Source organism: Jaculus jaculus, chromosome 17 (assembly GCF_020740685.1).
Source record: "Jaculus jaculus isolate mJacJac1 chromosome 17, mJacJac1.mat.Y.cur, whole genome shotgun sequence".
Classification (NCBI taxonomy): domain Eukaryota; kingdom Metazoa; phylum Chordata; class Mammalia; order Rodentia; family Dipodidae; genus Jaculus; species Jaculus jaculus.
The window spans coordinates 58851839-58877920 of NC_059118.1; the positions used below are offsets into that span (position 1 = coordinate 58851839).

A 26082-nucleotide genomic window follows, 5' to 3' on the forward strand; every position below is an offset into this window, starting at 1 on the left:
TTTAAAGGACAATGTTTTTTAAAGCATAAAGTAAAATATGAACATAAATTTAAAATAGTTTGTCAAGACAATGACAAAAAATAAAAATAAACTTTTTCCAAAATGTCAAGGAGTAGAAAAGGGCAAAATAAGGCATATTTGTGGCACTGGCAATGTTGCCTGTGGTGGGAGATATATAAATGATAAAATTATATGAAAGTGAGTATGAATGCACACGCACACACACACACAGTGAAAGTGAGTACAAGCTCACAAGTAACACTGGTGATTTCTGAAGACGGCTGGTGGACTGAACTATACGTGAGCTGTTACGTGCTGTGCTTTTCTAAGGCATGCCCATTAAGTGGCGTAAAGGGGGGTACAAGCTCCCCTCTACACATTTATTACTCCTGCTATGAATCCACAATTTCAAAATTAAATGTTTAATTATAGAAAAATAAGGAGAAAATGGAAAAACAAACAAACAGATTTTTAAAACCAGCTTCAGCTGACCCTACCATACTCATAAAGATCTGGCACACAGAACGGATGACGAAAACTTGAAATCATTTCAAGGAAGAGACATCTGATACATTTTGCCAACGTGTGCTGGATTGCCACTCATGCTTCCCAGCAGTAAGGGAGACTGCTGACTGAGGGGGTCGGACCCACTTGCCTTTTTGAGGTTTTTCTCTCCCAGCTGTCATATCACACAGTCAATCCCAGACAAGTGGCTTCAAGTTAAACTAAGGGCACTAAAAATTAAACAATTCAGGGCTGGAGGGATGGCTTAGCAGTTAAGGTATTTGCCTACATAGCCAAAGGACCAGGGTTCGATGCCCCAGGACCCATGTTAGCCAGATGCACGAGGAGGCGCATGCGTCTGGAGCTCCTTTGCAGAGACTAAAGGCCCTGTTATGAATAGTTAACTCTAAGTCTGGTCATGAGCTACCACAATTATCTTGAATTTCCTGGCTCGTCAATGTGGTCTTGTTGTCGTAGACAGGCCCTCCAAAGGTCTGGGCAAGCAAGTCTGTCTGAAGACCTACTTGCAAGCAGCAATCACAAGAGACATATGATTGGCTCAGGTAGAGTGACAGAGTGGCAGGGCTCCAGGAATCAAGCAGGATCAGGTGCCCGGAGGTCTTAGGTAAGCAAGCGACCAAGAGGAAAGGAGGGTCTGAGAGCCATTCCCTAGTCTGTTGACTTCACTAAATCATGTTTCTGGGATAGAGAAGTGACAGAGTTGTCCCTGGGTATTTGTACTAGGAACAAAGTTAAAAAGCATCTTGGTTGACAGAGGACGGCTCTAACAAGTGCAGCAACAGTGACCACAAGAACAACCCCGGCTGACTGCATGTGAGTCCCGCGAATGGCCACCTCCTCCTCCTGTGGTCTTCCACACTGCGTAGCTTTGCTCCAGGAGGACCAAACATTTGGGGGCTTCATGCCAGCTTCACGGGCGATGCTAGGGTCCTCATGAGCAACTCCAGCATGTTGAAAGCCAAAGAGAGAGCAGATGTCACAACCCATAGACCCTGACCCCATCAGTGGCAAAGCAGGCCTGCATGACCGCAGACAGCGCCCAAGGAACCAAGAGCACCAGCAGGACGCACGCCCCCCTCCAAGCACAAGCCAGGGAGGCTGGAGGGGCTCACGCCAGGACCTGACTGGCAACGAATGAGCTAGACCATCAAGCTGCACTGGGTGCAGGGGATGCAAAGCCCTGGCCTCTCATGCAGAGACCGGAAATTGTAGCTTCCAAACCAATGGAAAAACAGAGAGAATTTGATCCAACTGTTTAGGCTACATGGCTGGTGTGAACACCCAGAGATTCTCCAGGCTTCTTTTCTGCTCATACTCCACCATACCCCTTGAGACTGGCAGTGGGGGCCACTGCTGGTGCTAAACACACTACAAAACAAATGCTTGAAAAATGCAGTACCCAAAATAAGCGCTAACCAATCTTGCCTGGGTTACTGTAGTGGGTTTGCTTATGTTCTGGTGAGAGCTGAGGTAGGAGAATTTAAATTTGTTCTGGTTTCAGAACAATACTGGAAACAGCTCTGCTTGCACCTGCAACTCTCACCTGCCCTGGTTACCAAGTCACCATTTTTGTTACTCACGTTCTTAATCTGAGCAAATGCCAATAGAAAAAAATAACCTTTTGAGAGATTCGTCTAGAAAATGCTGAGTAAAAACAGTGAAAGAAAGGAACACACGGACAGCTCTATAGGCAGGATGGCAGAGGGGAGGGACATCACAGCCTTCCCTGTTTAACAGCTGGTCTGAACTACATAAAAAGAATTAGGAGCTGGAGAGATGGCTTAGCAGTTAAGGCTTTTGCCTGCAAAGCCAGGTTCAATTCCCCAGGACCCACGTAAGCCAGATGCACAAAGGCACATGCATCTGGAGTTTGTTTGCAAGTGGCCAGAGGTCACCCTGGTGTGCCCATTCTTTCTCAGCCTGTCTCTCTCTCTCTCTTCTTTCTCTCTGCTTGCAAATAAATAAATATTTTTTAAAAAACTTTTTTTAATACAAATACAAAAGTTAGCTTTTATTTTCTTTTTAATTCTTTAAGGAGTTTAGCTGCTTTATTTAGCCAAAAGCCATTGCCAAGGATTACCTAGAACAACTTATACCATGTTTGGAGGCCTCAACTACTATATCTGGATCAAATCCCTCCCAAGCATGATGTACAATATAGGTGGAAATCACTACTTTAGGCTGTTATACATGAGGAGCTTATTTAAAGACCTCAATGTCATACAAGTGGCCTGGGCTTTTTTGTTTGTTGCTGTTGTTGTTTTGTTTTGTTTTTAGAGGTTTTGGTTTTTCAAGGTAGGGTCTCACTCTAGCCCTGGCTGACCTGGAATTCACTATGTAGTCTCAGGCTGGCCTCAAAGTCATAGCGATCTTCCTACCTCAGCTTTCCAAGTGCTGGGATTAAGGGCGTGCACCATCACGCCTGGTTTGCAACTAATTGTTTTAATGCCTCAGCAAGCTAATACTGAAAACATACTGTTCCTCAACTAGTCTATGCCTCAAGATGAAAACATCACACCTGTAAAAGGCTGAATTCGGGAGGTGTTCATAATTTTCTACCTTCTCTATGGAAACAGTCCATGTGATACTTTTTAATCCTCTGTGTTCAAATTAGGCACCTCAAGCTTTTCCATGCAACAAATCTTAAGCACAGATTTTTCTCCCACTATGTTTCTAATCGCAGAAACTTCTAGGTTTGGGGATAGAGCCATGGGCTTTATTAGACTCTCCAGGTCTGATATGGCATGACCACGATGGTGCAGTTGTGATTTGGAAAAGTCCCCAAATGAAAGTCAACAAAGTCTGATGGTCTGTGAGCCCTGGCCACCCTACCACCTGTCTCTGAGCAGTCTGTAAGCTAACAATGATTTTTATGCTAAGAAAGAGTTTTGTAATTTTGTTGGTTTAGGTTTTGATTTTTAGAAGTAATGTCTTGCTCTAGCCCAGGCTGACCTGGAATTCACTATGTATACTCAGGTTGGCCTCAAGCTCAGAGCAATCCTCCTAACTCTGCCTCCTTAAGTGCTGGGATTAAAGGTGTGTACCACAAGACCCAGCTAAGAAAGTGTATTAAAAAAAAAAATTATTTCTATTTATTTATTTGAAAGAGAGGGAGGGGGGAGATACAGAAAGATGATGGGGGCAGAGAGAGAATGGGCACACCAGGGCCTCCAGCCACTGCAAACGAACTCCAGATGCATGGGCCACCTTGTGTATCTGGCTTACATGGGTCCTAAGGAATCAAAACTGGGTCCCTTGGCTTTGCAGGGAAATGCCTTAACCGCTAAGCCATCTCTCTAGCCAGAAAGTGTTTTTCTAAAAAATAAAAAAGAACTATGTTATAACTGGTAAAAAATTATGTAATAATCAAACTTCTGAATCCATAACACTGTCCTGGACACAGGCATGCTGTGACTACTGCCACGCTGCAAGGCAGGGCTTGTGACTGTGACAGAGACTGTACGGTTCACAAGGCCACATGTTTATTTACTATTTATAAAAACTAATGTTTTGTTGCTGGGGACTGAACCCAAGATATTGTACGTGCCCATCGTGCACTAAGCACGCGACATCCAGGCACAGGCAAGAACGAGAAACCCCTGCTGCAGCCACTGGCGCTCAAATATGCAGCTGCATGAAACTGCAGAAGCTCTGGTTTGGCCACAGCCAGAAACTACAGGAAGATCAGCATGTGGACTCAGGTGTGCTGAGCCTCGATGGCTAGGGGATGGGGACGGGGCAGACTGTAGAGTGGGGACTTTACTGTCCAGAAAGTACGGAGATGTCCATGTACACTGCAGGTGTGCTGGGCCTCAACCTCTAGGGCATGGGGACGGGGCAGCCTGTAGGAGGGGACTCCACTGTCCAGAATGTACAGAGACGTGCGTGTACGCTGCAATTGTGCTGAACCTCAAGGCCAGGACCTGGGGATGGCGCAGACTGCAGGATGGGACTTTACTGTCCAGAAGGGAGGGAGATGTGCAGGTGCACTTAGGTGTGGTGAGCTTGAGGTTAGGGGACAGGATGTGATAGACTGAAGAATGTGGGCCTTAATGCAAAGGTGGAAGTTTATGGAAATCGAACGGAAGATTTTAAACACGGAATTTAGACATCAAATCTACCTCTTAAAAACATGACACTGTGCTCGAGATTGCTTAGTCGTTAATGCTCTTTTCTGTGAAGTCAAAGACCCCAGGTTCGCTTCCCCAGTACCCACATACGCCAGATACACAAGGCGGCACATGCATGTAGAATTCATTTGCAGTGGCTGGAGGCCTTGGCACACCCATTCTCTATCTGTGTCTCTTTCGAATAAATAAAAATAAAATATTTAAAAACATATGACTCTTGATAGATAGAAGGAAGTGGGACTGAAACAGATGTGCACTTATAAAATTATATGAAGAGCAAAGAAAGAGAATTTAAGGCCTAGACTTAGGTACTGCCCTTAGAACAGAATTTGGTAAATATGTAAGAGTGCTGGTATAGCCTGGGTAAGGGGAACAAGGGTGGTGTCACATCTGGTCTCAGATTTCTGGCAAAGATGGCTGCATAGAAAATGGCATAGGATTCACAAGGGGGTAAGCATGTGTGGTCTGCTTACAATGCCATCCAAATGTTAGCAAGAAGCAGGCACAGAAACTAGAGCCAGAGTCAGTCCGGGGAAGAATGGGGTACTTACCCTTGCATGTACATGGCTGTCCATGTTTTCAATAGAAGGAAGCCTCAAACTCAGAATATCTACAATTGTTTTCTAAATATACTATCTATATTTTCAACTTTAAAAATCTGTGATTAATAAAACAGTTAAGTGGTTAAATTTGAACCAGAATTTGCAATATAGAAGGTGCAAGGAATGTTCCACCCTAAAAGCGAGGAGGAATTACACACCAAGAACTGTTCCGTAGCCCACAGGGGAGGGTGCAAGGAAATCAAACTTCAGAGAGCACACGGTGTCACCTGTGTAAAACACACCAGCAGGAAGTGACAGCACACAGGAGCTGGATGGAGGTGACTCCACAAAAGGGCTAGAGGAGGTGATACCACACAGGGGCTGGATGGAGGTGACATCACACAGGGCTGGAGGTGACGCCAGACAGAGGCTACAGGTGGCATGCCACAAGGGCTGGAGGGGACAGCACACAAGTGGGTTAACTCTCAATTACAATTGTCACAGGCTGTCAAAGGCCACCTATGACTTAAGTGCGTCGACTTCAAGTACAGTGAGACCAGCAGCAAGCAGACTCAGGGCTCGCACCCAGTTCTCTCTCCCGCATCCACTCTAGGAAGGCTGGGTGGTGGGCGAGAAGATGAAGAAAGCCACCTGGTGACACAGGCCTACAGGGGAAGGACACCTTGCCAGTTCCTAGGAATATTTCTTTTATACAGAGCAAACACTTTCAGGCATTGGGGAGGGCAGCAAATCTTTTCACCCTCAAGAGATGACAAAAACGTACTGAAGCTCCAGTGTAGGGAAGGCAGAGGGAAAACCTCCTATCCCTAGGGAGAAATGGAAAGCACGCATCGCCAAGAGCCCCGCCCCAAGCAGGGGTCATTATCCTTGAGGACACAGGAAACTCCCACAAGCAGCAGCAGTCCACCACAGGGGAAGACCATGGTGAGCAGAGACGACTGAAGGTGACAGCAGAATACTAACCTTGGGGCTAGCCACGCACCACCCAGGCTGCACCTCAAGCTCAAGCAGCATTAGAAATCTGGAGAGATCTGGCCTCTGAGGTGTAATGGAAGCAGCCCAGTGCAGAGCCACCACTGGCTGCCCACTGCTCTGCCTCCCAACAACCAAAACTTGTTAGATGCACTCAAACCCAGAAGAGACCGCCTACTGTTGGGATAAAGCAACTGAGAACCTGACTCGTCTGGTCCAACTGGTAGAACCACTGGACAGGGACTTTAAAATAGCACTAACTTGTCCTGGAGAGATGGCTTAGTGGTTAAGTGCTTCCCCGTGAAGCCTAAGGACCCCAGTTTGAGGCTTGATTCCCCAGGACCCACGTTAGCCAGATGCACAAGGGGGCACACCCATCTGGAGTTCGCTTGCAGTGGCTGGAGGCCCTGGCACGCCCATTCTCTCTCTCCCCCACTCTATCTGCCTCTTTCTCTCTGTGGGTCGATCTCAAATAAATAAAAATGAAAAAAAAATAGCATTAACTTGCCACAGGCTCACGTGGAAATGGCAGACATGTGCAACAGAAGGAGAATTTCAACACAGACAGACATAGCTGGAAAGTTATGCAGGTTAAGGGGAAATGAGAAAAGCTGAATAAAAACATGGCATCATGAATGACTGAATTCCTTTGACACGCTTACCAAGAGATGCATCCCAGGCAAGGCGTCACTGAGGTGAAAGATAAACCAGAAGACATTGTTAAACTAAAACAAAAATAGGGGAAGGAAAAAGAATAGGGAAAAAAAAAAGTAGGGGAAGGGACCATCCAAGAGGTACAGAGCGACTTCCAATGAATGAACTCATATGTAACTGAAGACAGAGAGAGTAGAGAAGAAAACTGCACTAGCTGAAAGCTTCCAGAAGTTATGACAGACATCAGAGAAGAGCAAAAAACCTGACAGGAAAAAAAATACTGAAAAGCCAGCAAATTAAAGAGAGACTGATTGAGATGGGGAGGGGATATGATGGAGAATGGAGTTTCAAAGGGAAAAGTGGGGGGGAGAGAGGGTATTACCAAGGGATATTTTTTATAATCATGGAAGTTGTTAATAAAAATTTGAAAAAAAAAAAAAGAAAGAAAGAAAAAAGCCAGGAAAAAGCACCTGCCAACACAGCACACTTAAACACACACATACGTGTATCAACCACAAATGAAGTCTTAGCTCCACACGAAGACATAAGCAAAGAAGGAAGTTAAAGGAGAATAAATATAAAAGAATTATTTTCTTATCTGATTCCTCAAACTGAATTCATGTATTTGCTACCAGAAACCCTATTTACCCTGCAAGCTAAACCCACTGGAGCTATTTACTCATCTTGTTTCTGCCTCCTCAGAGAGCAAAAGCAGTGAATTTTAAAATCAATCGTGACTACTTTAAGAGCCATTTGAATGAGCTGCCCGTTAACACAACACTGGCTTATGGCACAAGGAAACTCAATTACCCTTTTGTTTGCTAATTGCATCATTTCAATTTTAGCCGGCATGGTGGTACATGCCTTTAATCCCAGCAATTGAGAGGCAGAGGTAGGAGGATTGCCCTGAGTTGAGTTTGAGGCCACCCTGAGACTCCATAGTGAATTCCAGGTCAGCCTGGGCTAGAGTGAGACCCTACCTCAAAAAAAAAAAAAAAAAAAAAGTCAAATTGTAAACCTCAATATGTAGCACTAAGCTGTAAAAGAGAATCTTTGAGAAACAGGTTTTTAATTTACAACAATCACAGTATCATTTGTTTTACAGAAATCATGTTATGTTACTTAAAAAAAAAAAATACAAACATGGCTCTACTTAAGCCATAGCACAGTCCTTCTAGAAGATGCCATTTAATTTATTCTTCTAACTGATCATTCAGAAAAGGATGTGGATTAAATATAAAAATAAATCTACTACAAGGCATCATAAATTGACAGTACTGTTAATATTATTTGCATGCCCTCTAGCTATTTCAATTACACAGATGATGTTAAAAACAGTTAACAGTAACATGCTTTTGGAATCAGACACTGACTAAAAAACAAGTCTTCAGGGCTGGAAAGATGGCTTAGTGGTTAAGCGCTTGCCTGTGAAGCCTGAGGACCCTGGTTCGAGGCTTGATTCACCAGGACCCATGTTAGCCAGATGCACAAGGGAGCACAAGCATCTGGAGTTCGGTTTGCAGTGGCTGGAGGCCCTGGCACGCCCATTCTCTCTCTCTCTATCTGCCTCTTTCTCTAAGTAAAAATAACCCCCCCCCAAAAAAAAACAAGTCTTCAGAATGAGTAAGACATTTTACAGTCTCATCATGTATTTCCTGCATTATTTATACTGAATGCTGAACAAGGAAGCTTTTCTGTCAATAGCAAAACTTATGATGAAACTCTCAATATAACACATTCCTAAAATTAAATCTAAACAATACACCAATAAATAAGACAGACTAGGAAACAAAAATACAACCAGGAAAACAAAAACAAGACAGAATTGGCACAGTTTAAATCATCTTACAGTACTCCTGAGAAAGCAATGTTATACTGGGATTTTAAAAAACTATCTTCAGAACTGGAAGGATCTTTAGATAATGAACCCAGAGGTTTCCAAGAGCTATAAAATAGTCATCAGACGCTCTTACTGACAAGCCTTGCCCTACAAACAAGCATATTAAGTGTCTGGATTAGTGAAACCAGTTGACATAGCTCCTAATCAAACTCTCTAGACTGTCCTTAGCACTTCAAGCTTCTTGAATCAGCTCTGCCCGTGTCACTCTGAAGTTACTGGCACCTGTATCACCATGAGAAAAGACAGCCTGGGAACACTGGGCTGGCCTCAAGTACAAGCCTGACCCACAGCAGTCAAGGATAAAATAGGACACAGACATTCTCTTGCTTTTTTCTTTCTGGGGTCTCACTCTAGCCTAGGGTGACCTGGAACTCAAGTGTGTAGTCCCAGACTAGCCTCGAACTCAAGGCAATCCTCCTACCTCTTTGCCTGGGGTTAAAGGCAGGCATGCGCCACCAGGCCTGGCTCCCCGGCTTTCTTAGAGTACATTTCCAGGTGCAGAGTGCTGTTATCTGTCCCTGGGGGAAATTTCAATGACCAGTAATATAATATGGAAGTAGCTATGTAAACATTTTTAATATTTAATTCTTCCATTAATTTTAGATTTAATAAAATAAAATAATTTTTAAAGGTTTTAAATATTACCAAATAATAAGGATAGTACGGCTAATAGCATATATCAACAAAGTATTTTAAAAATAAATTCTTAATATTACATTCTAATATTAAAGATGTATTTTAAAATTTAAAAATAACTGGTTATGTAAGCTGGGTGACTTGCCACTCAAACATGGAAACTTGACTTTGAATGCTACCATGCATAGAAAAGCCCATCACGTCAGCGTGTGCCAGCACGGGCGAGGCAGGGCCACGAGCATCCCTGGGGCTTGCTATTTATAGCCAATCTAGCCGAATCCGTGAACTCCAGGTTCAGCAAGAGACCGTGCCACAAAAAATAAGGTGGAAGTGATTGAGGAAGACACCAATGTCAACCTCTGGCCTTCCATGCACATGTGCAAACACTTACACACACATGCATCCTCACACAAAAGACACATACACATATAAACATGCATGCACACAAACATGCACATACACACACAAGCACACATACACATGCAAAAAAAAGAGAAAAACTAGATTACTGTATCCTTTTAGAAATGAATTTGGAAATGAAATTTTACTATGTTTAACTAAATTAAATATTCCATATTTTATTTATATATTATAGCAGAGTCACAAATTCATCTAAAGATTATTTTTTAAAGAGATATTCTAAATCCCTGATCACTCGATAACAGAATAACCTACAAACTAACTTCAAATTCAGCCTCCTAGGCCCAGTTCCCAAAGATCCTAACTCTACACACAGGACAGCAGCCTGTACAGTTAGCCCCAGATTTTCTGATATGCAGCAAACTTAGAAATGACAGAATGAAACATTCAGGGCAGAGAACGAGAAGAATTTTAGGATGAAAACCCAGTTTCACATGACTGATAAAAATATCTTTGCTAGACACAGTTACCCAAGACCACGCACAATGGACTTCATTGAGTCCTGGCAGCACAGGATTCCTGTAACATCACAAGAGCCGCTCCCCTCCTTTGTCTACCATCTCCTATTCAGGTTCATTTTCTACCTTTTGTTTTCTTCAAAATCCTACTGTCTGGTTCTTCCCAAACTCCACAGGCCATTAAAAAAAAAAAAAAAAAAAAAAAAAAAAAAAAAACCACTTCATTGAGGGCTGGAGGGATGGCTTAGTGGTAAAGGTGTTTGTCTGCAAAGACAAAAGATCCAGGTTCTATTCTCCAGGACATTAGCCATATGCACAAGGGGGTGCACGTGTCTGGAGTTTGTTTTCAGTGGCTAGAGGCCCTGGCGCACCCATTCTCCCTCCCTCCCTCCCTCTCTCTGTCTCTGTCAAATAAATAAATAAAAATATTTTTAAAACATTTCATCATCACACTGGGCCATGAGATCCTGGTAGGTAATAATGAGATGGTTTTGCCTTTGGTTAACACATACCTCAGTCAAAAATGTCAAGATTAGGGCTGGAAAGATGGCTTAGTAGTTAAGGCCCTTGCCTGCAAAGCCTAACGACCTATGTTCAACTCCCCAGATCCCACGTAAGCCAGATGCACAAGGTCGCACATGTGCACAAGAGGATGCATGCATCTGGAGTTTGATTACAGTGGTTGGAGGCCCTGGTGTACCAACTCTCTCTTTTATAAAAAGACATGTCAAGATTAACCCTTGACAATGCTAGACATTGCTATTTTATACAGTCCTACCTGTCAAGCAGCTTTTCTTCTCATTACCCTCTGCATCTGGCAAGAGCTTCATTCTCCTCCCTCTGTGTTGAGTCCATTCTTCCTGTTCAAAGCTTCTTTCCTTCCCTATACCCACTTCTCAGGATTGTTAATCAGCTTCCAGAAGACTTCAATGGTCCCCACTAAGCCTACCTGGGTAGTTCCTTCCCACAATACACTGGAGGTGGTCCCTGTGACCAAGAGAACGCAGCACTTCCAAGATTAGGTCACAAAGACTCTGGGGGGCTTGTATTCTGGTTCATCCCCATCCCCATCTTTCACTGTGAGCTTCCTGCTTACAAGCTGGCCTTCCAGTCTTAGGACAGTCTGCAGAGACCACAGGCCCAGCTGACAGCTGGTGGGAGCCGGAGACCCTGAACACCTACATGAGGAGACTGAGGAGACACTTCATGCTCTAAGGTGCTGAAGCTGAGGGCTAACTGTTACTCGCATTAGCAAGTACAACAAAGTTACAAGTGAATACTCATGAGGAAATGCGCCTTTGAGAACAGCCACTGCTGCTGTTTGCCTCTGTGTCTCACGACACTGGGTCCAGTTACTGGAATGTGCTGAACTGGATCAACAGGGATGGTTTTTAAAGTCCTGGCTTGCATGCTCTGTAAGGGGGGGCAAGATATTCTCCATGCCTGTTTTCTCACTTTTAAAAATGAAGTCAATAGCACTACTTGCCATCCAGGATTATTCTGAGACTCAGATGAAACAATAGTGTAATATTCTTAAAGCAAGGCCCTCCACACTAGGAACAGGAAAATGTTAATGACTGAAAGTACAATTTCTAAGTAGACATGTGCCCCAAATCCTTGCATGTAAGAATGATGTGTAAGCCATGGTGAATTATGAGAAGCAAATCAGAAAAATCAATGCATACTCCACAAATACCTGGGCCAGCATACCGCATGAAAGGCAAAGATGGGCTGTGTGAATAAGCTGTCCCCTCATCCAGGCATCTACCATTCTCAACCGCAACATACATGCCCAGTTTTCAAACACTATGATAAATTCTGAAGTGCTCTTGGACTGCATCCAGATTTTATATTCTAGCAATGGTACTTGCATTCAGGTAAAAGCCTGATTCTCCCCACTTGCATAAAGTTTGAAGAAGTGTTTCTTTTCTTCTAAGACTTAATCTGCTTAGCTCAAGATCCCTAAACAATCTAACAGTCTAGTGAGACTTGGTTTTCTGCTGCTACTCTGGAGTCCATGACTGACTTTTATTGCTAAAGTACTAAGTCATTAAAACACATAATTAGCCTCTCACAGCTTGTATAATCAAACACATTAAATAAGATAATAAATTATATGGTCAGGTTAATTATAGGAAATGCTACAGCTCCTGACACACAGTCAGCGCAGGACAGCCATGCAAGCTCACCGGCTGCGCACTCCAGGCCGCCTCGTGCACGTGACCATGTGTAATTCCTGTCCTGCTCCACAACATCCCCTTCCCAGTCCTTCTCCGTCTTCCGCTTAGGCTTCCCAAACAGTTACAGGAGGGAAAAGTACCTCACGTTTCTTCCATCACTAAAGAAAGTAAAACCACTGAGTCTACGTCTCAAATCTAACCCATAGTGCTCCAGAGGAGACAGGCTGACGCATGTTCCCAAAGTGTTAGGATGGACATCAAGAAAGTAAGAAAGCAGTGTTCTAAGCTCCAGCGCCTTCCACCAGACACACACACACACCACACACACAGGGAAGCCCTCTAAGACGTTAGTTAGGTGCTACGAAGTACAAACCCAAGATGCTGACTGCCTGGCTCTATATACCACAAGAGCAACACAAGCTAACCACACATTTCAAAGAAAATAAACCATGGCAAGTTTGGCACAAACACTGACAAGCACCCTGTGTGGACATGTGAAGCACCTGTCACTGTGTAAGTTCACTGCAGAGTGAACTGGTGAGGGAGAACCAGGCGACTCCGATGCTCCTGGGAGCCAGGGTGAAGGAGGCTGTAGGTGGCGCCCATATGTGAGCTCTTTCAATTGTGTAGCAGATACCACCTTGCTCCTTTGTTTGTTGACACATACTATTAACAACAGAATGGCTTAGCAACTATGAAGCCCAAAGGGGAGCTATGATGTTTGTGAATGAATATACTAAAAACAAACACACACACACAAACACACAGAGAGAGAGAGAGAGACCCTCCCCAAAGTACCAATGGTTCAGCTTGGAGTTTTTGGGTTTTTCCAACATTACAATGGTATAAACGCATAGCCACACAGCCATTGTTTTTCATTGTGTGTGCAGAAATGACATGACACTTAGCACTTTATTATAAAATACACCGTGTTAGATGATGCTTTTTGTCCAGACAGTGGCTAGCACATTTAAGGTAGGCTAGGCTAAGCTTTAGTGTTTGGTAGAAGAAATGTATTAAATGCATTTTCAATTTACAATGATGTTTTGATATAGTGGGCTTATAAAGCAGGAATCATATCCCAAGTTGAGGAGCAATATAAACATGCATATAAACATATATACATATATGTAACTTTCATTCTCCACTGCAATTTGAGTCCCCAGCCTCCCAGTGCTTACCCTAGCTCAGATGGGCACGGGGCCTGTGCCTGCCCCACATTTGCTGCTGTGAGAGAGGTGCCACAGGGGCCGTAGCCTTTCTCAGGGGCCTCTAACCACCCACAAAACCACTGGGCAGTGTTTATCCAGGGGTTTAAGGACCTTAGTGTTTTTCAAAGTACATGTTCTTCTCTAAACCCTAAGTAACCAAATTTGGGCTCAAGCATAAACTGGGACCCAAATCAGTCAAAGAAATCAAAATAAAGCAAAGGGATACACTTAATTATTAGTGACTTTAAAAAATCAAGATACTCATAAAGCTGAAAAAGTAGATATAATGTGCATTCTAATTTTAGAATGAGGGGCTGGAACTGAAAAAATATTCAGGGGGGAGAAAAGTAATTACCAAGTCACTGATCTCATACACTGGAATAGTGCATGTCCTCTGCACAGCTAAACGGCTAAAGAGTCTCTCACAGGCTGGAAGAGCTCTTGTCCAGTCATAGCTAAACAACTGAGGGATCCTAGAAATTACACACCAGGAAAGGGCTGGAAAGACAGTGAACTGGGGCTATGGTCATGTAGTGACAGAGGTGAGATTTCTGGGGATGCATTGCTTCCACATGGAACCCGCATCCTGGTGTCTTTCAGAAGAGACAAAAACGAATAGCAGCTCAAAGCTGACAGGATTTCTAACACTGGGTCAACAGGAAGTGTGGATCAAGAACTTGGACAAAAATCAATGGCAAGTTAAAATTGTAGGACCATCATTTTTCAATAATATCACACATTTCCCAGCATCATTTATTTAGTGGAAAAATTACTCTGGTCATTTGAGGTTTCAATTCCTGTGGTTTCTGTTACCTAAGTCAACTTACTGTCCAAAAATATTAAATGGAACATTCAACAAGTAAGCAATTCAGGAGTTTTAAGTTGCCGGCCATTCTGCGTAGCAAAGTGCTGTGCGGTCCTGCTCTACCCCACACAGGACACTCACCCGCTCTCCGTGTGCAGGGTGCCCACCCTGAATGCCTTATCCGCCTGGGAGCCATCTGTCATGACACTACCAGCTGTCAGATCACGGTGGCAGTACTGCCATGCTCCTGTGCCCATGGCCCTTATTTTCCCTAACAATGGCTGCAAAGTCCAACAGTGGTGACAGTACATCGCCACACTGCTCTGCTTGACTGCAAATTGTTATTCCTCTCTTACTGCAACTAACATAACTTGACGTTCACACTAAGTAGGTACGTACAGGACTCGGTCCCATCTGCACTTTCAGTTTATGTCCTGGGAAATCTTACAACATATTCTTCAAAGATAAGGAGGGCTATTCTAGACACATGCAAACATTCTCAGACTCATTGGGCTAATCTTAAGTACCACAGATTTACCCTCCGACTTGTCTGGGTTAAGAAGCTATGTAGGGCGACAAGGCAGGCAGAGCATGGAGCGTGGAGCTTGCACTCCTGTCTGCCTCTGATGAGAGAGAAGGGCCTGCAGGCCACGTCATGAACGCAGTGCTATTTCAGTGCTTCGCAAACACAGCAGCTCCAGCTCGCATCTGTTAAGGTGCTTCTAGTTCTCATTAGTTTTTTTTTAATTTGTTGCTATTAAAGTAATAGATGCACAAGACTTCTAAAGGTCAAACTCTAAGAAAAATATTAATATATTTTCTCGCTTTGCCTGTGAGAGAAAAGACAAGCAGATGAATAACATCATACTTGTTGGTTTGAAAAAAAGTAGAAATGAGAACACCCTTCCCTTTTATTTGGTGTGTAGAGAATTCCTAATAACTAGAATTCTGTCTTTCCTTCTCTGATTCATAAATTCAAGACAGCTTGCTTTGACACTCTGATGTCTTTCATTATTATGTTTGTCTAGCTTTCTCTAATGACAAATATGCCTTCCGAATTCCTACTACCCGTAACAATCCACATAAAGGTAATGATGTTTTTACTTGACAGCTACAAGACAAAAACAAGTTACTTTTTACTTCAGTGTCTGGGTATGTAAGGTAAGGATAAAAAAAAAACTCTCAAAATTTGTTTAAAAGATTATAGAAACAACATGACAGCATGGTACCATACACAAAATATAGCTGCATTCCCGAAGCATTTGTATGTTGTAAGTCTTCCGGCAACGGGAGATAAGCTTAGGGGTGGAGCACTAGACTGCCAAAGCATGTGCAGCTGCTGTCTATGAAAGCTGAGCAGCGCATTCGTCCTGAACAAGATGAAAACAACGCACTGTAGGATGCGTCAATTATGCACGGGGTGGCATTTAAAGACTCCATGCAACAAACATGCATCTAACACCTGTTATGCGCAGGCACTCTATTGGCAGGATTTGAAAACTCAAGAAGGAATAGACAACGTCCTCACTAGGGTAAAGCTCAATCCAGAAGTGACAAAAACTATAATGCAATAAAAGAGCTCCAAGGAGCTGGAGAGATGGATTCGCAGTTAAGGAGCTTGCCTGCAAAGCCAAAAGCATCTGGGTTTGATTCTCCACTAACCACATAAAGCCAGATGCACAAAGTGGCAAAGGCATCTGCAGTTCATTTGCAAAGGCTAAAGGTCCCAGCACTTGTCAATTTTCTCTGTCTCAGTGCTCTATCTCTCTGTCCTCGCAAATAAACAAAATGTATTTTTGTGACTGTTGTTCCTTTCTTTTCCCAAGGAAGGCTCTCCACCTAGCCCAGGTTGCCCTGAAATTCACTATGTATTCTCAGGGCCGAACTCACAGCAATTCTACCTCTGCTTCCCTAGGGCTGGGATTAAAGTCTTGCAAAATCGTGCAGAGCAAAAATATTCTTTGAAGAAAGGCACAATATAAGTATGTATAAGAGGCAGACTAGATAAAGCAAGAAATTAATTCTGCCTAAAGAGGAAAAGAAGTAGCTAAGTACAATAACACTGTAGGAGGAAAACTGAATGTTCTGCAGGCAGCCTGAGTCTGAAGCGAGCTCACCATCGCTCACTACATAACTGGGTCTGAGGTCCAGCTCACCATCGCTCACTACAAAACTGGGTCTGAGGCCCAGCTCACCATCACTCACTACATAACTGGGTCTGAGGCCCAGCTCACCATTGCTCACTACACAACAGGGTCTGAGGTCCAGCTCACCATTGCTCACTACGCAACAGGGTCTGAGGTCCAGCTCACCATCGCTCACTACATAACTGGGTCTGAGGCCCAGCTCACCATCGCTCACTACGCAACAGGGTCTGAGGTCCAGCTCACCATCGCTCACTACATAACTGGGTCTGAGGCCCAGCTCACCATCGCTCACTACATAACTGGGTCTGAGGCCCAGCTCACCATCGCTCACTACATAACTGGGTCTGAGGCCCAGCTCACCATCGCTCACTACATAACTGGGTCTGAGATCCAGCTCACCATTGCTCACTATATAACTGGGTCTGAGGCCGAGCTCACCGTCGTTTACTACGTAACTGGGTCTGAGGACAGCTCACCATTTGCCACTACATAACTGGATCTGAGACCCAGCTCACCATCGCTCACTATATAACTGGGTCTGAGGCCCAGCTCACCATCGCTCACTACAAAACTGGGTCTGAGGCCCAGCTCACCATCGCTCACTACGCAACAGGGTCTGAGGTCCAGCTCACCATTGCTCACTACATAACTGGGTCTGAGGCCCAGCTCACCATTGCTCACTACATAACTGGGTCTGAGGCCCAGCTCACCATCGCTCACTACGTAACTGGGTCTGAGGTCCAGCTCACCATTGCTCACTATGTAACTGGGTCTGAGGTCCAGCTCACCATCGCTCACTACGTAACTGAGTCTGAGGTCCAGCTCACCATCACTCACTATGTAACTGGATCTGTGGCCCAGCTCACCATGGCTCACTACATAAATGGGTCTGTGGCCCAGTCTATGATTGCTCACTATGTAACACGGTCTGAGGTCCAGCTCACCATCGCTCACTAAGTAACTGGATCTGAGACCCAGCTCACCATCGCTCACTATGTAACTTGGTCTCAGGCCCAGCTCACCATCGCTCACTACATAACTGGGTCTGAGGTCCAGCTCACCATCGCTCACTACAAAACTGGGTCTGAGGCCCAGCTCACCATTGCTCACTATGTAACAGGGTCTGAGGTCCAGCTCACCATTGCTCACTACATAACTGGGTCTGAGGCCCAGCTCACCATTGCTCACTACATAACTGGGTCTGAGGCCCAGCTCACCATCGTTCACTACAAAACTGGGTCTGAGGTCCAGCTCACCATCGTTCACTACATAACTGGGTCTGAGGTCCAGCTCACCATCGTTCACTACATAACTGGGTCTGAGGTCCAGCTCACCATTGCTCACTACATAACTGGGTCTGTGGCCCAGCTCACCATCGCTCACTACGTAACTGGGTCTGAGGCCCAGCTTACCATCGCTCACTACGTAGCTGGTAACTGGGTCTGAGGTCGAGCTCACCATCGCTCACTACATAACTGGGTCTGAGGTCGAGCTCACCATCACCTCACTATGTAACTGGGTCTGAGGGAAACTCACCATTGCTCACTATGTAACTGTGTCTGAGGCCCAGCTCACCATCGCTCACTATGTAACTTGGTCTGAGGCCCAGCTCACCATCGCTCACTACAAAACTGGGTCTGAGGTCCAGCTCACCATTGCTCACTACGTAACTGGGTCTGAGGTCCAGCTCACCATCACTCACTACATAACTGGGTCTGAGGTCCAGCTCACCATCACTCACTACATAACTGGGTCTGAGGTCCAGCTCACCATCACTCACTACGTAACTGGGTCTGAGGCCCAGCTCACCATCGCTCACTACGTAACTGGGTCTGAGGTCCAGCTCACCATTGCTCATTATGTAACTTGGTCTGAGGTCTGCTCACCATCGCTCACTAAGTAACTGGGTCTGAGGCCCAACTCACCATCGCTCACTACATAACTGGATCTGTGGCCCAGCTCACCATCGCTCACTATGTAACTGGGTCTGAGGTCCAGCTCACCATCACTCACTACGTAACTGGGTCTGAGGCCCAGCTCACCATCACTCACTACATAACTGGGTCTGAGGTCCAGCTCAACATCGCTCACTACGTAACTGTGTCTGAGGCCCAGCTCACCATCGCTCACTACGTAACTGTGTCTGAGGCCCAGCTCACCATCGCTCACTACATAACTGGGTCTGAGGTCCAGCTCACCATCACTCACTACAAAACTGGGTCTGAGGTCCAGCTCACCATTGTTCACTACGTAACTGGGTCTGAGATCCAGCTCACCATTGCTCACTACGTAACTGGGTCTGAGGCCCAGCTCACCATCGCTCACTATGTAACTGGGTCTGAGGTCCAGCTCACCATTGCTCATTATGTAACTTGGTCTGAGCTCAGCTCACCATCACTCACTAAGTAACTGGGTCTGAGGCCCAGCTCACCATCGCTCACTAAGAAACTGGGTCTGAGGCCCAGCTCACCATTTCTCACTATGTAACTGGGTCTGAGGTCCAGCTCACCATTGCTCATTATGTAACTTGGTCTGAGCTCAGCTCACCATCACTCACTAAGTAACTGGGTCTGAGGCCCAGCTCACCATCGCTCACTAAGAAACTGGGTCTGAGGTCCAGCTCACCATTTCTCACTATGTAACTGGGTCTGAGGTCCAGCTCACCATTGCTCATTATGTAACTTGGTCTGAGGTCAGCTCACCATCGCTCACTAAGTAACTGGGTCTGAGGCCCAGCCTACCATCACTCACTACGTAACTGGGTCTGAGGCCCAGCTCACCATCGCTCACTATGTAACTGTGTCTGAGGTCCAGCTCACCATCGCTCACTACGTAACTGGATCTGAGGCCCAGCTCACCATGCACTCAACTATATCTCATGGAAGTTTAACTTGCTTGAGTTTCCTTGTAAATCTATTTTTTCAGAGTTGTTTTTACGATGAGAAATTAGATCAATAGCTAGGTTGGTAGACATAATTAGTAGGAACTTAGTAAAAAGAACTCTGCTTTCGGGAGTTCTGTTCGGTTTTCAACACTACAAGCTGTAAAAGGCAGTTAACAGCATGCTTGTGTAATGGGCAGCTACAGGTGGGAGCGCTCCTGTCATTGTATGGGCAGGACACCTTTTGTAAGTTATGTGGTTACTATCATGGGGTACTCTTCCTCCTGGTACACTGTATTTTTGTTTCTATATTTTCACCAAGATATGCAGAATTCTACATACTTGGATCCTGTTTCCTTGCAGAGGATCCCATATTCCTCTTGCTACCTCCATCCCAGGGTCAGATGTTGTGTATTTTCCAAAAGGACAAGGACAAGTCCACTAAGAGCTGCAATTATGAAGAGTCATGCTGGACATAACTGAAGCCACCCTGGGTTGGTAACTCTTGCCAACTAAATGGTTTAGCTGGAAGTTGCTACAATAATTGTGAAGCAAATATTTTAAAATACTGTTAAATCTGGGGCTAGAGAGATGTCTCAGGGTTCTGAAGGCCCAGGTTCAATTCCCCAGTACCCATGTAAAACCAGATGTACAAAATGCTGGAGTTTGTCTGCAGTGGCAAGATGGCCTGGTACACCCGTACTCCTCCCCCAACCCTTCCTCTTAAATAAATTTTAAGAATATTTTAAACAATTTAAAAAATCTTGCTAAATCTGTCCAAGAGGTAAATTACATTCAGTTATTCTGAACACTCCCTATACTTTCTACAAAAGCCCTTTGATGAGCTAAACTAGTCATTAACATATACAGACACACATTAATTTGCTGCTTATTTCATTCTAGAAACATAACTGATATTTTGGAAATATGAAGCAGTAGATAGATACAAGCAATACCCTAAGTAAGGAAGATCAATCTATCTTGAATCATAAGATGATCTTCCTGCCAATTTGGCTTTTCAGACCTATGAAAACATGAGTCTAGCATCCAAGGAAAGTCTTTTTGCTCCAAGTTAAAATGACTATACCTTAAACATGAGGACGCATCAAACAATGCAGAACCTCTCTTAATTGTGTAGTTTCCATATTCAAGGAAGTTTGTACCTCTAGAATTGCCCCAGTGGTATATAATTCCCTGACATTGAACATGTATTTCTGTATTTCAGATTTTATATATAAATATTTAGATATAATATATATTAGTAAGCAAGTTGACATTATTGATTTTGTAATTATAATTACTATATTTTCAAGAATTAAATTCTAAGTGTGTTTTGAAGTTTCTTTCCTCTGACAAGCAGGCACTGAGGACTCATGAAATTGCAACTTTCCTGTAAATATTACTCTTTAAAGACTATTTTGAAAATTCAAAACTCGGAGTATAAGCATTTCAACATTAACAAAGCCTTCAGTTTCTTCACCAAGCAAACCTACATATTAAAGAAAATGCTGTGTGTGTGTGTGTTTATTAAAACTCTGACAAATAGAAACTGATGTTATAAGTAGCTGAGCTCAATTCCCAAAGGCTTTGACTAAAGGGAAATACAAAATTATCAAAGGTCACAGCAGTAGCAGCTCCAGGCCAGAGGGGATGACAGGGACAGACAAAAGGAAATGGGAGGAGTAGAAGACAGATAAACCAAGCTGCTGGGGATGTGCTAAACCTTGGCCCAGTCCCTGACCCTCTATAATCTACTCAAGTCATCTTTCTGCCTCAGAGCAAAATTAAAAGGTGCTAGCAAACTGAGGATGGCAGCAAGGAGGCATTTGCGTTCTGAGTTTTTGTTTTGAGATAAGTCAGCAACAAAAAGCAAAAAAAAAAAAAAAAAATCTGAGCCAGAAAAAGGTCTACCCAGCCAGAAGCGGGTGCGTGTGCGTGCGGGGGGATGGGCGGCGATGACAGAAGCGAACTGTGCTCAAGTCCGGGCGCCGACGCTACTCCGCGCGTACTACTGAGCTCCCGGGCACCCACCGGGGGTATCCAGGGCGAGTTGGGGGAAGAAGGGAGCGGCGGGCCTCGAACACACACCTGGGATCGGATTAACACCTCCCCGGCAGGATCCGGCCGCGAGCTACAGGGGCGCTTCCCCGCCTCGGCGCCCCGGGAAGGAAGGATCGAGCCCAGCCGCCGCCCCGTCTCCCGCTCCCCGTCTCCCCGGTGCCGGCGCATCACTTACCCGTGAGGTTCCTCAGCACCGTGCCGTGGGCCCAGAGGCTCAGGACCTGCTGCACCGACAGGTTGATCATGGAGTGGTCGCCCCCCTCCGTCTTCATCGTCCCCGGGGGGCGCCCGCCGTCCTCTCCGGGGGCGGCGGCGGCGGCGACGCGGCTCCAGGCCGGGAGAGGCTGCGGGGCGCCGGGCCGGGCGCTGCCGCCTTCGGGCCTCGGAGGGGGGCGGCTCAGCGAGTCTCCCAGGCAGCCCCCTCCCCGCCGGGGAGACATTGAGGACCGCGGGGCCGGGAGGGCACGGGAGCCGGCGCCGTTCCCCCGCCGCGGCCCCCGGAGCGACGGAGGACGGCCGGCCGGCCGGGGGACAGCGGCGCGCCGAGGGGGTGACGGTGGAGCCCGGCACGCGCCGAGGCCGAGGTCACGCCGCCGGGAGGCCGGGGGTGACGGGCAGCCGGCAGGTGCAGCCCAGCCACCGGGCCCGGCTCATCGCCGCCGCGGGGACCGGGAGATGCGGCACCGGGACGACGACGACGATGACGACGAGGAAGGGGCTGCGGCCCCGGCCGCCGCGGCACCTGCCGCCCGCCTGCCCGCCTCCGGGTCGCCGACACTCGAGGAACCGCCCCCTCCGTCCGCCGCTGCCGCCGCCGCCGCCGCCGGCCGGCCGCCCGTGCACGCGCGCGCGCGCATCGCCCCATCGCGGCTCCTCCCCCGCCCCGGGAGCGGCCGCGCATGCGCCCTCCGCGCACCCCGCCGCCGGGCCCGGAGCCGAGCGCCCCTCGCGCTCCGCCTCGCGCAGTGGGGCGGGGCAAGCGCCGCCTACGTCACTGGCGCCACCGCCGGCTCTCGCCGCTGATTGGCTGCTCCGAGGGAACAGCCTCCGCGTCCCCGCGGGCCCCGGGAGCGCGCCCTGGGAGCCCCCGGAGCGTGTGCGCGGCGTGCCCTCGGCGCCGTGCGCTGTGACCCCCGCGCGGACGCCGGCCTGCCTACCGCCGGGACTTCCGCCACGATGCTCGCCGGCCCTGGTTTGCGCGTTTAAATGCGCTGTCGGGTTCTTCGTTCGCGGTGTTTTTTTTTCTGAATGACTCCAGGTGGCCTGATTAAGTCGCTGACTTAGAGAATATGTGAAAGCCAGGAAACAAACCATAAATAGATCCACCTCGGCGTTTCCCTGGCCTCCCTCCCGCTGCAAGAACTTGGGCTCCCGTGCTTCCGGGATCTGAGAGCATCCATGGACCCAGGGTCCGCAGGTGTCTCGTCTGGATGCGCTAGCTCTTTTCCTCTCCCGTATCCCCCACCCTAGCACTTAAGTCAGACCCCGCCCCAGTTTATTGTCCTTCAAATCGAGGTCAGCCTCTGTAGCATCTGAAGTCCAGTTACACAAGTTGCCTTCTCCCATGAAGTGTGAAATCTTTTAACTTCAGGAAATAATTAAGGTCAGGCAGAAACATGCACTAGGCAGCCAGCCCCCCTCATTCAACTCCATTTTTTTCTCAAACCCTAGCAACCTTATAAAGTTACAGAGAAAGTGAAGAAATGCATAGCTAAGCCCTTGGTGGACGTTTTAAAGCAAAAACAACATAAATACATTTGTCTTTTCCTTTTGCTCTCACAACATAGAAAAGGAAAATTTTGGATAAACCATAGGAAGTGAACCAAAACTGCTTTGTAAAGTTTATCTTCCTCCTGGAATTTAGACTATTAGATGTTATTTAAAGATCCTTCGCTGTCAGCCGTGAAAAGGGCTTGAACATTTTTCTCATTCAATGTATTCCACAGAAAGGGAAACTGATTTTTCAGGGATTCGGTGACGTGAGTGCCTTTTTTTTTTTTTTTTTTTTCGAGGCAGGGTCTCACTCTAGCCCAGGCTGACCTGGATTTCACTATTTAGTCTCAGGGTGCATTGAACTCATGGCGATTCTACCTCTGCCTCCAGAGTGCTTGGATTAAAGGCGCGTGCCACCACGCCCGGCTGGGTGCTCCATTTTTGAGCTCCTAGTCTGTTTTCTGGAATCAGCCGTGGTATCTTCCATCACACTCACTGAGAGCTCCCTAACTAAAGTTCTGAATGGGGAAGTTACCAAGTGGTGCTTTTCAGGGATTTGGAGTTATGAGAAAATGTGCCCACACTGAGTGAAAGAAAGGCTCACGGAGTCTGCGCACTCACACATCAGAATCTTCTGGTTACTTGACATGGAGTCTACAGGGTCCTATGATAATACACTTATCTAAAACGTTTTAGAAGTACAGTGGGGGCTGGGGAGATAGCGCTGAAGTTAAAGGAGCTTGCTTGTAAAGTCTGTCGACCCGGGTTCAGTTCCCCAACACCCACTAGGGGTAAAGCCAGATGCAAAGTTGCACATGTGTGCACCTCCCCTAAATGCACACATGCATAAATAAGTTAAAAAAAACATCCACCAAAACCAAAAAGAAAAAGTATTGTAGCACACGTTTAAAATATTCAGAACCTAGGACAGTTCTTCACGCATGCAGCTCCATAAACTCTTGTTGGATTAATAACTGCGTGAACTTCACAAACAAAGCAGCTGTTTCGTTTTGCTCCACATGACCTTCCTGTCTATCTGTGTGAGTATGTATGTTTATATGTGTGTGGATTCATAGATGTGCATTTGGAGGCCAGAGGACAGCCTCCAGTGCTGTTTACCTCACTACCCTAGAGGTCACACCAGGGAGCCTCCCATCTCCACCTCCCCAGCCCTGGATTACACATGCACAACACCACACCTAGCATCTTCACGTGGGCTCTGGGAATCTAGCTCAGGTCCCAACACTTGCAAGACAAGCACTTTACCCACAGAGCTGTCTCTCCAGCTCCCACATGGATTTTTTTAAAATAGCATACAAGTGTTCATGTCTGGAAATATGATGGTAAGAGACAACGATGAAATCTCAAATTGATAATTCTCTTCGTTTAACCAATTCTTTCCCCGTTTTACAGTTCCATTCAACTTAAATAGGCATTTGTGTGACAAACCGACTATCCGACTGTCCGTAATGTTCTTTGTGAGGCATTACCTACAGGATTTGAAGATTTATGCTAATGCAATGCACTTAACTTGTGCCTACCTAGACAAAGCCAAATGATAGTCACCTTGTTGGCATCCTTAAAGGAATTCAGCATTTTCTAAGCAGCCAGGGTTATGAAACCCAATGCCAGTTCACAACAAATGAAAGCTGCAAATTTCTTTCCTTGTAACATTTGATACTGAGACACTTTATCACCATTTTGAGAACAGTTTACTCATAGGCACTACCCAGTGAGAATCCTAAGAAAATAGCTTTCAGGCCAGTCCTGGGTCCTTGACTGTGGAATAAACAGTTTACAAACAGGTTAATTCTTACACACACATAAAAGGATGACTTTTAAGTCTTACTAAATTAACTGACCCAAGGGAGTAGAAAACAGAGCTTTGTTCAGTCACTTCAGATATAAAATGATACGTATCCTTTGAGAAAAGCATTAGCTGTCAGAGCCTTTTTTCTCTGTCTTTGTTGCTCTGTAGTACTGTATGCTAGAGTCTCAATTACATAGGTAATTCCATCTTGTTACATATTCCAATAGTTCCAAATCCTGGACAGAGGTAGGCTAGGTTCAATAGATTCATTTCTGGAAAATATAACTTTTATCCCCCCCCCCAAAAAAAAACCTCTGGAGAGATGCTATTATTCCTATTTTATAGATAGTAAATGTTGGAGGTCAGTAATCAAACCATATTTATGTAAATTAAATGGGCTACTAGAAAGTACTTGGCATAATGCCTGACATAAGAAAGGTGCCTGGACTCATGCCAAGTGTTATTTATCAGCTCACCTAATTTGCATGAGGATTGAAATGTCACACAATAGCATTAAACCAATTTTTAGTGGTACCCACACACACACTTCTGCCTAAATGCTGCACTGTGGGAGGGTGCGGAGAAGGGACGAGAGGGTCACAGAGAAAGACAGACAGAGAAATCTGTTGTTGATTTTTTTTTAAGAAACTAAAATCCAGTTAGGCAAAAATGACAAAAATAAGAGGAAGAAATAACAGGCATATTATTTGAAAATGTACATTTTCACTAGAATTTACATATGGAAATGCTTCCCAGTGCCTTCATTAGCATGTAAAAGATATTTCCATTATAGTACATCAGAGAATGGTAGTTTCTTCCTATGGAAACTCCAGTGCTAGTGAAGATGGAAATGTAGAAAATAAAGGTACCTAGTCCTCCAAAAGTAGAACCATTCCACTTTTCCCTCCTAGAGAATTTGAAAGCTGAAATTTCTGGGATGAGTCATTCAAAGGTATGTCTTGTTTTACCTTTCTTATAAGATTTGGCCACCATTTCTGGACTCTGAGGCATCCAGC

General features: G+C 45.6%; 1 protein-coding gene across 2 annotated transcripts in view; it reads right to left on the minus strand.

The window, feature by feature from the left end:
* The window catches only part of Tmem170b (transmembrane protein 170B), a 32843-nt gene extending 11002 nt beyond the window's left edge, over positions 1-21841 (minus strand). Inside the window, exon 1 of one of the 2 annotated variants that reach the window (XM_045137077.1) lies at positions 21719-21841. In XM_045137077.1, the coding sequence (XP_044993012.1) occupies positions 21719-21815 (97 nt within the window). In that variant the 5' untranslated portion in view covers positions 21816-21841. The remainder of the gene's footprint in view (positions 1-21718) is intronic. The other variant, XM_045137078.1, reaches the window with a different exon arrangement.
* Between the last annotated feature and the right edge of the window lie 4241 nt (positions 21842-26082).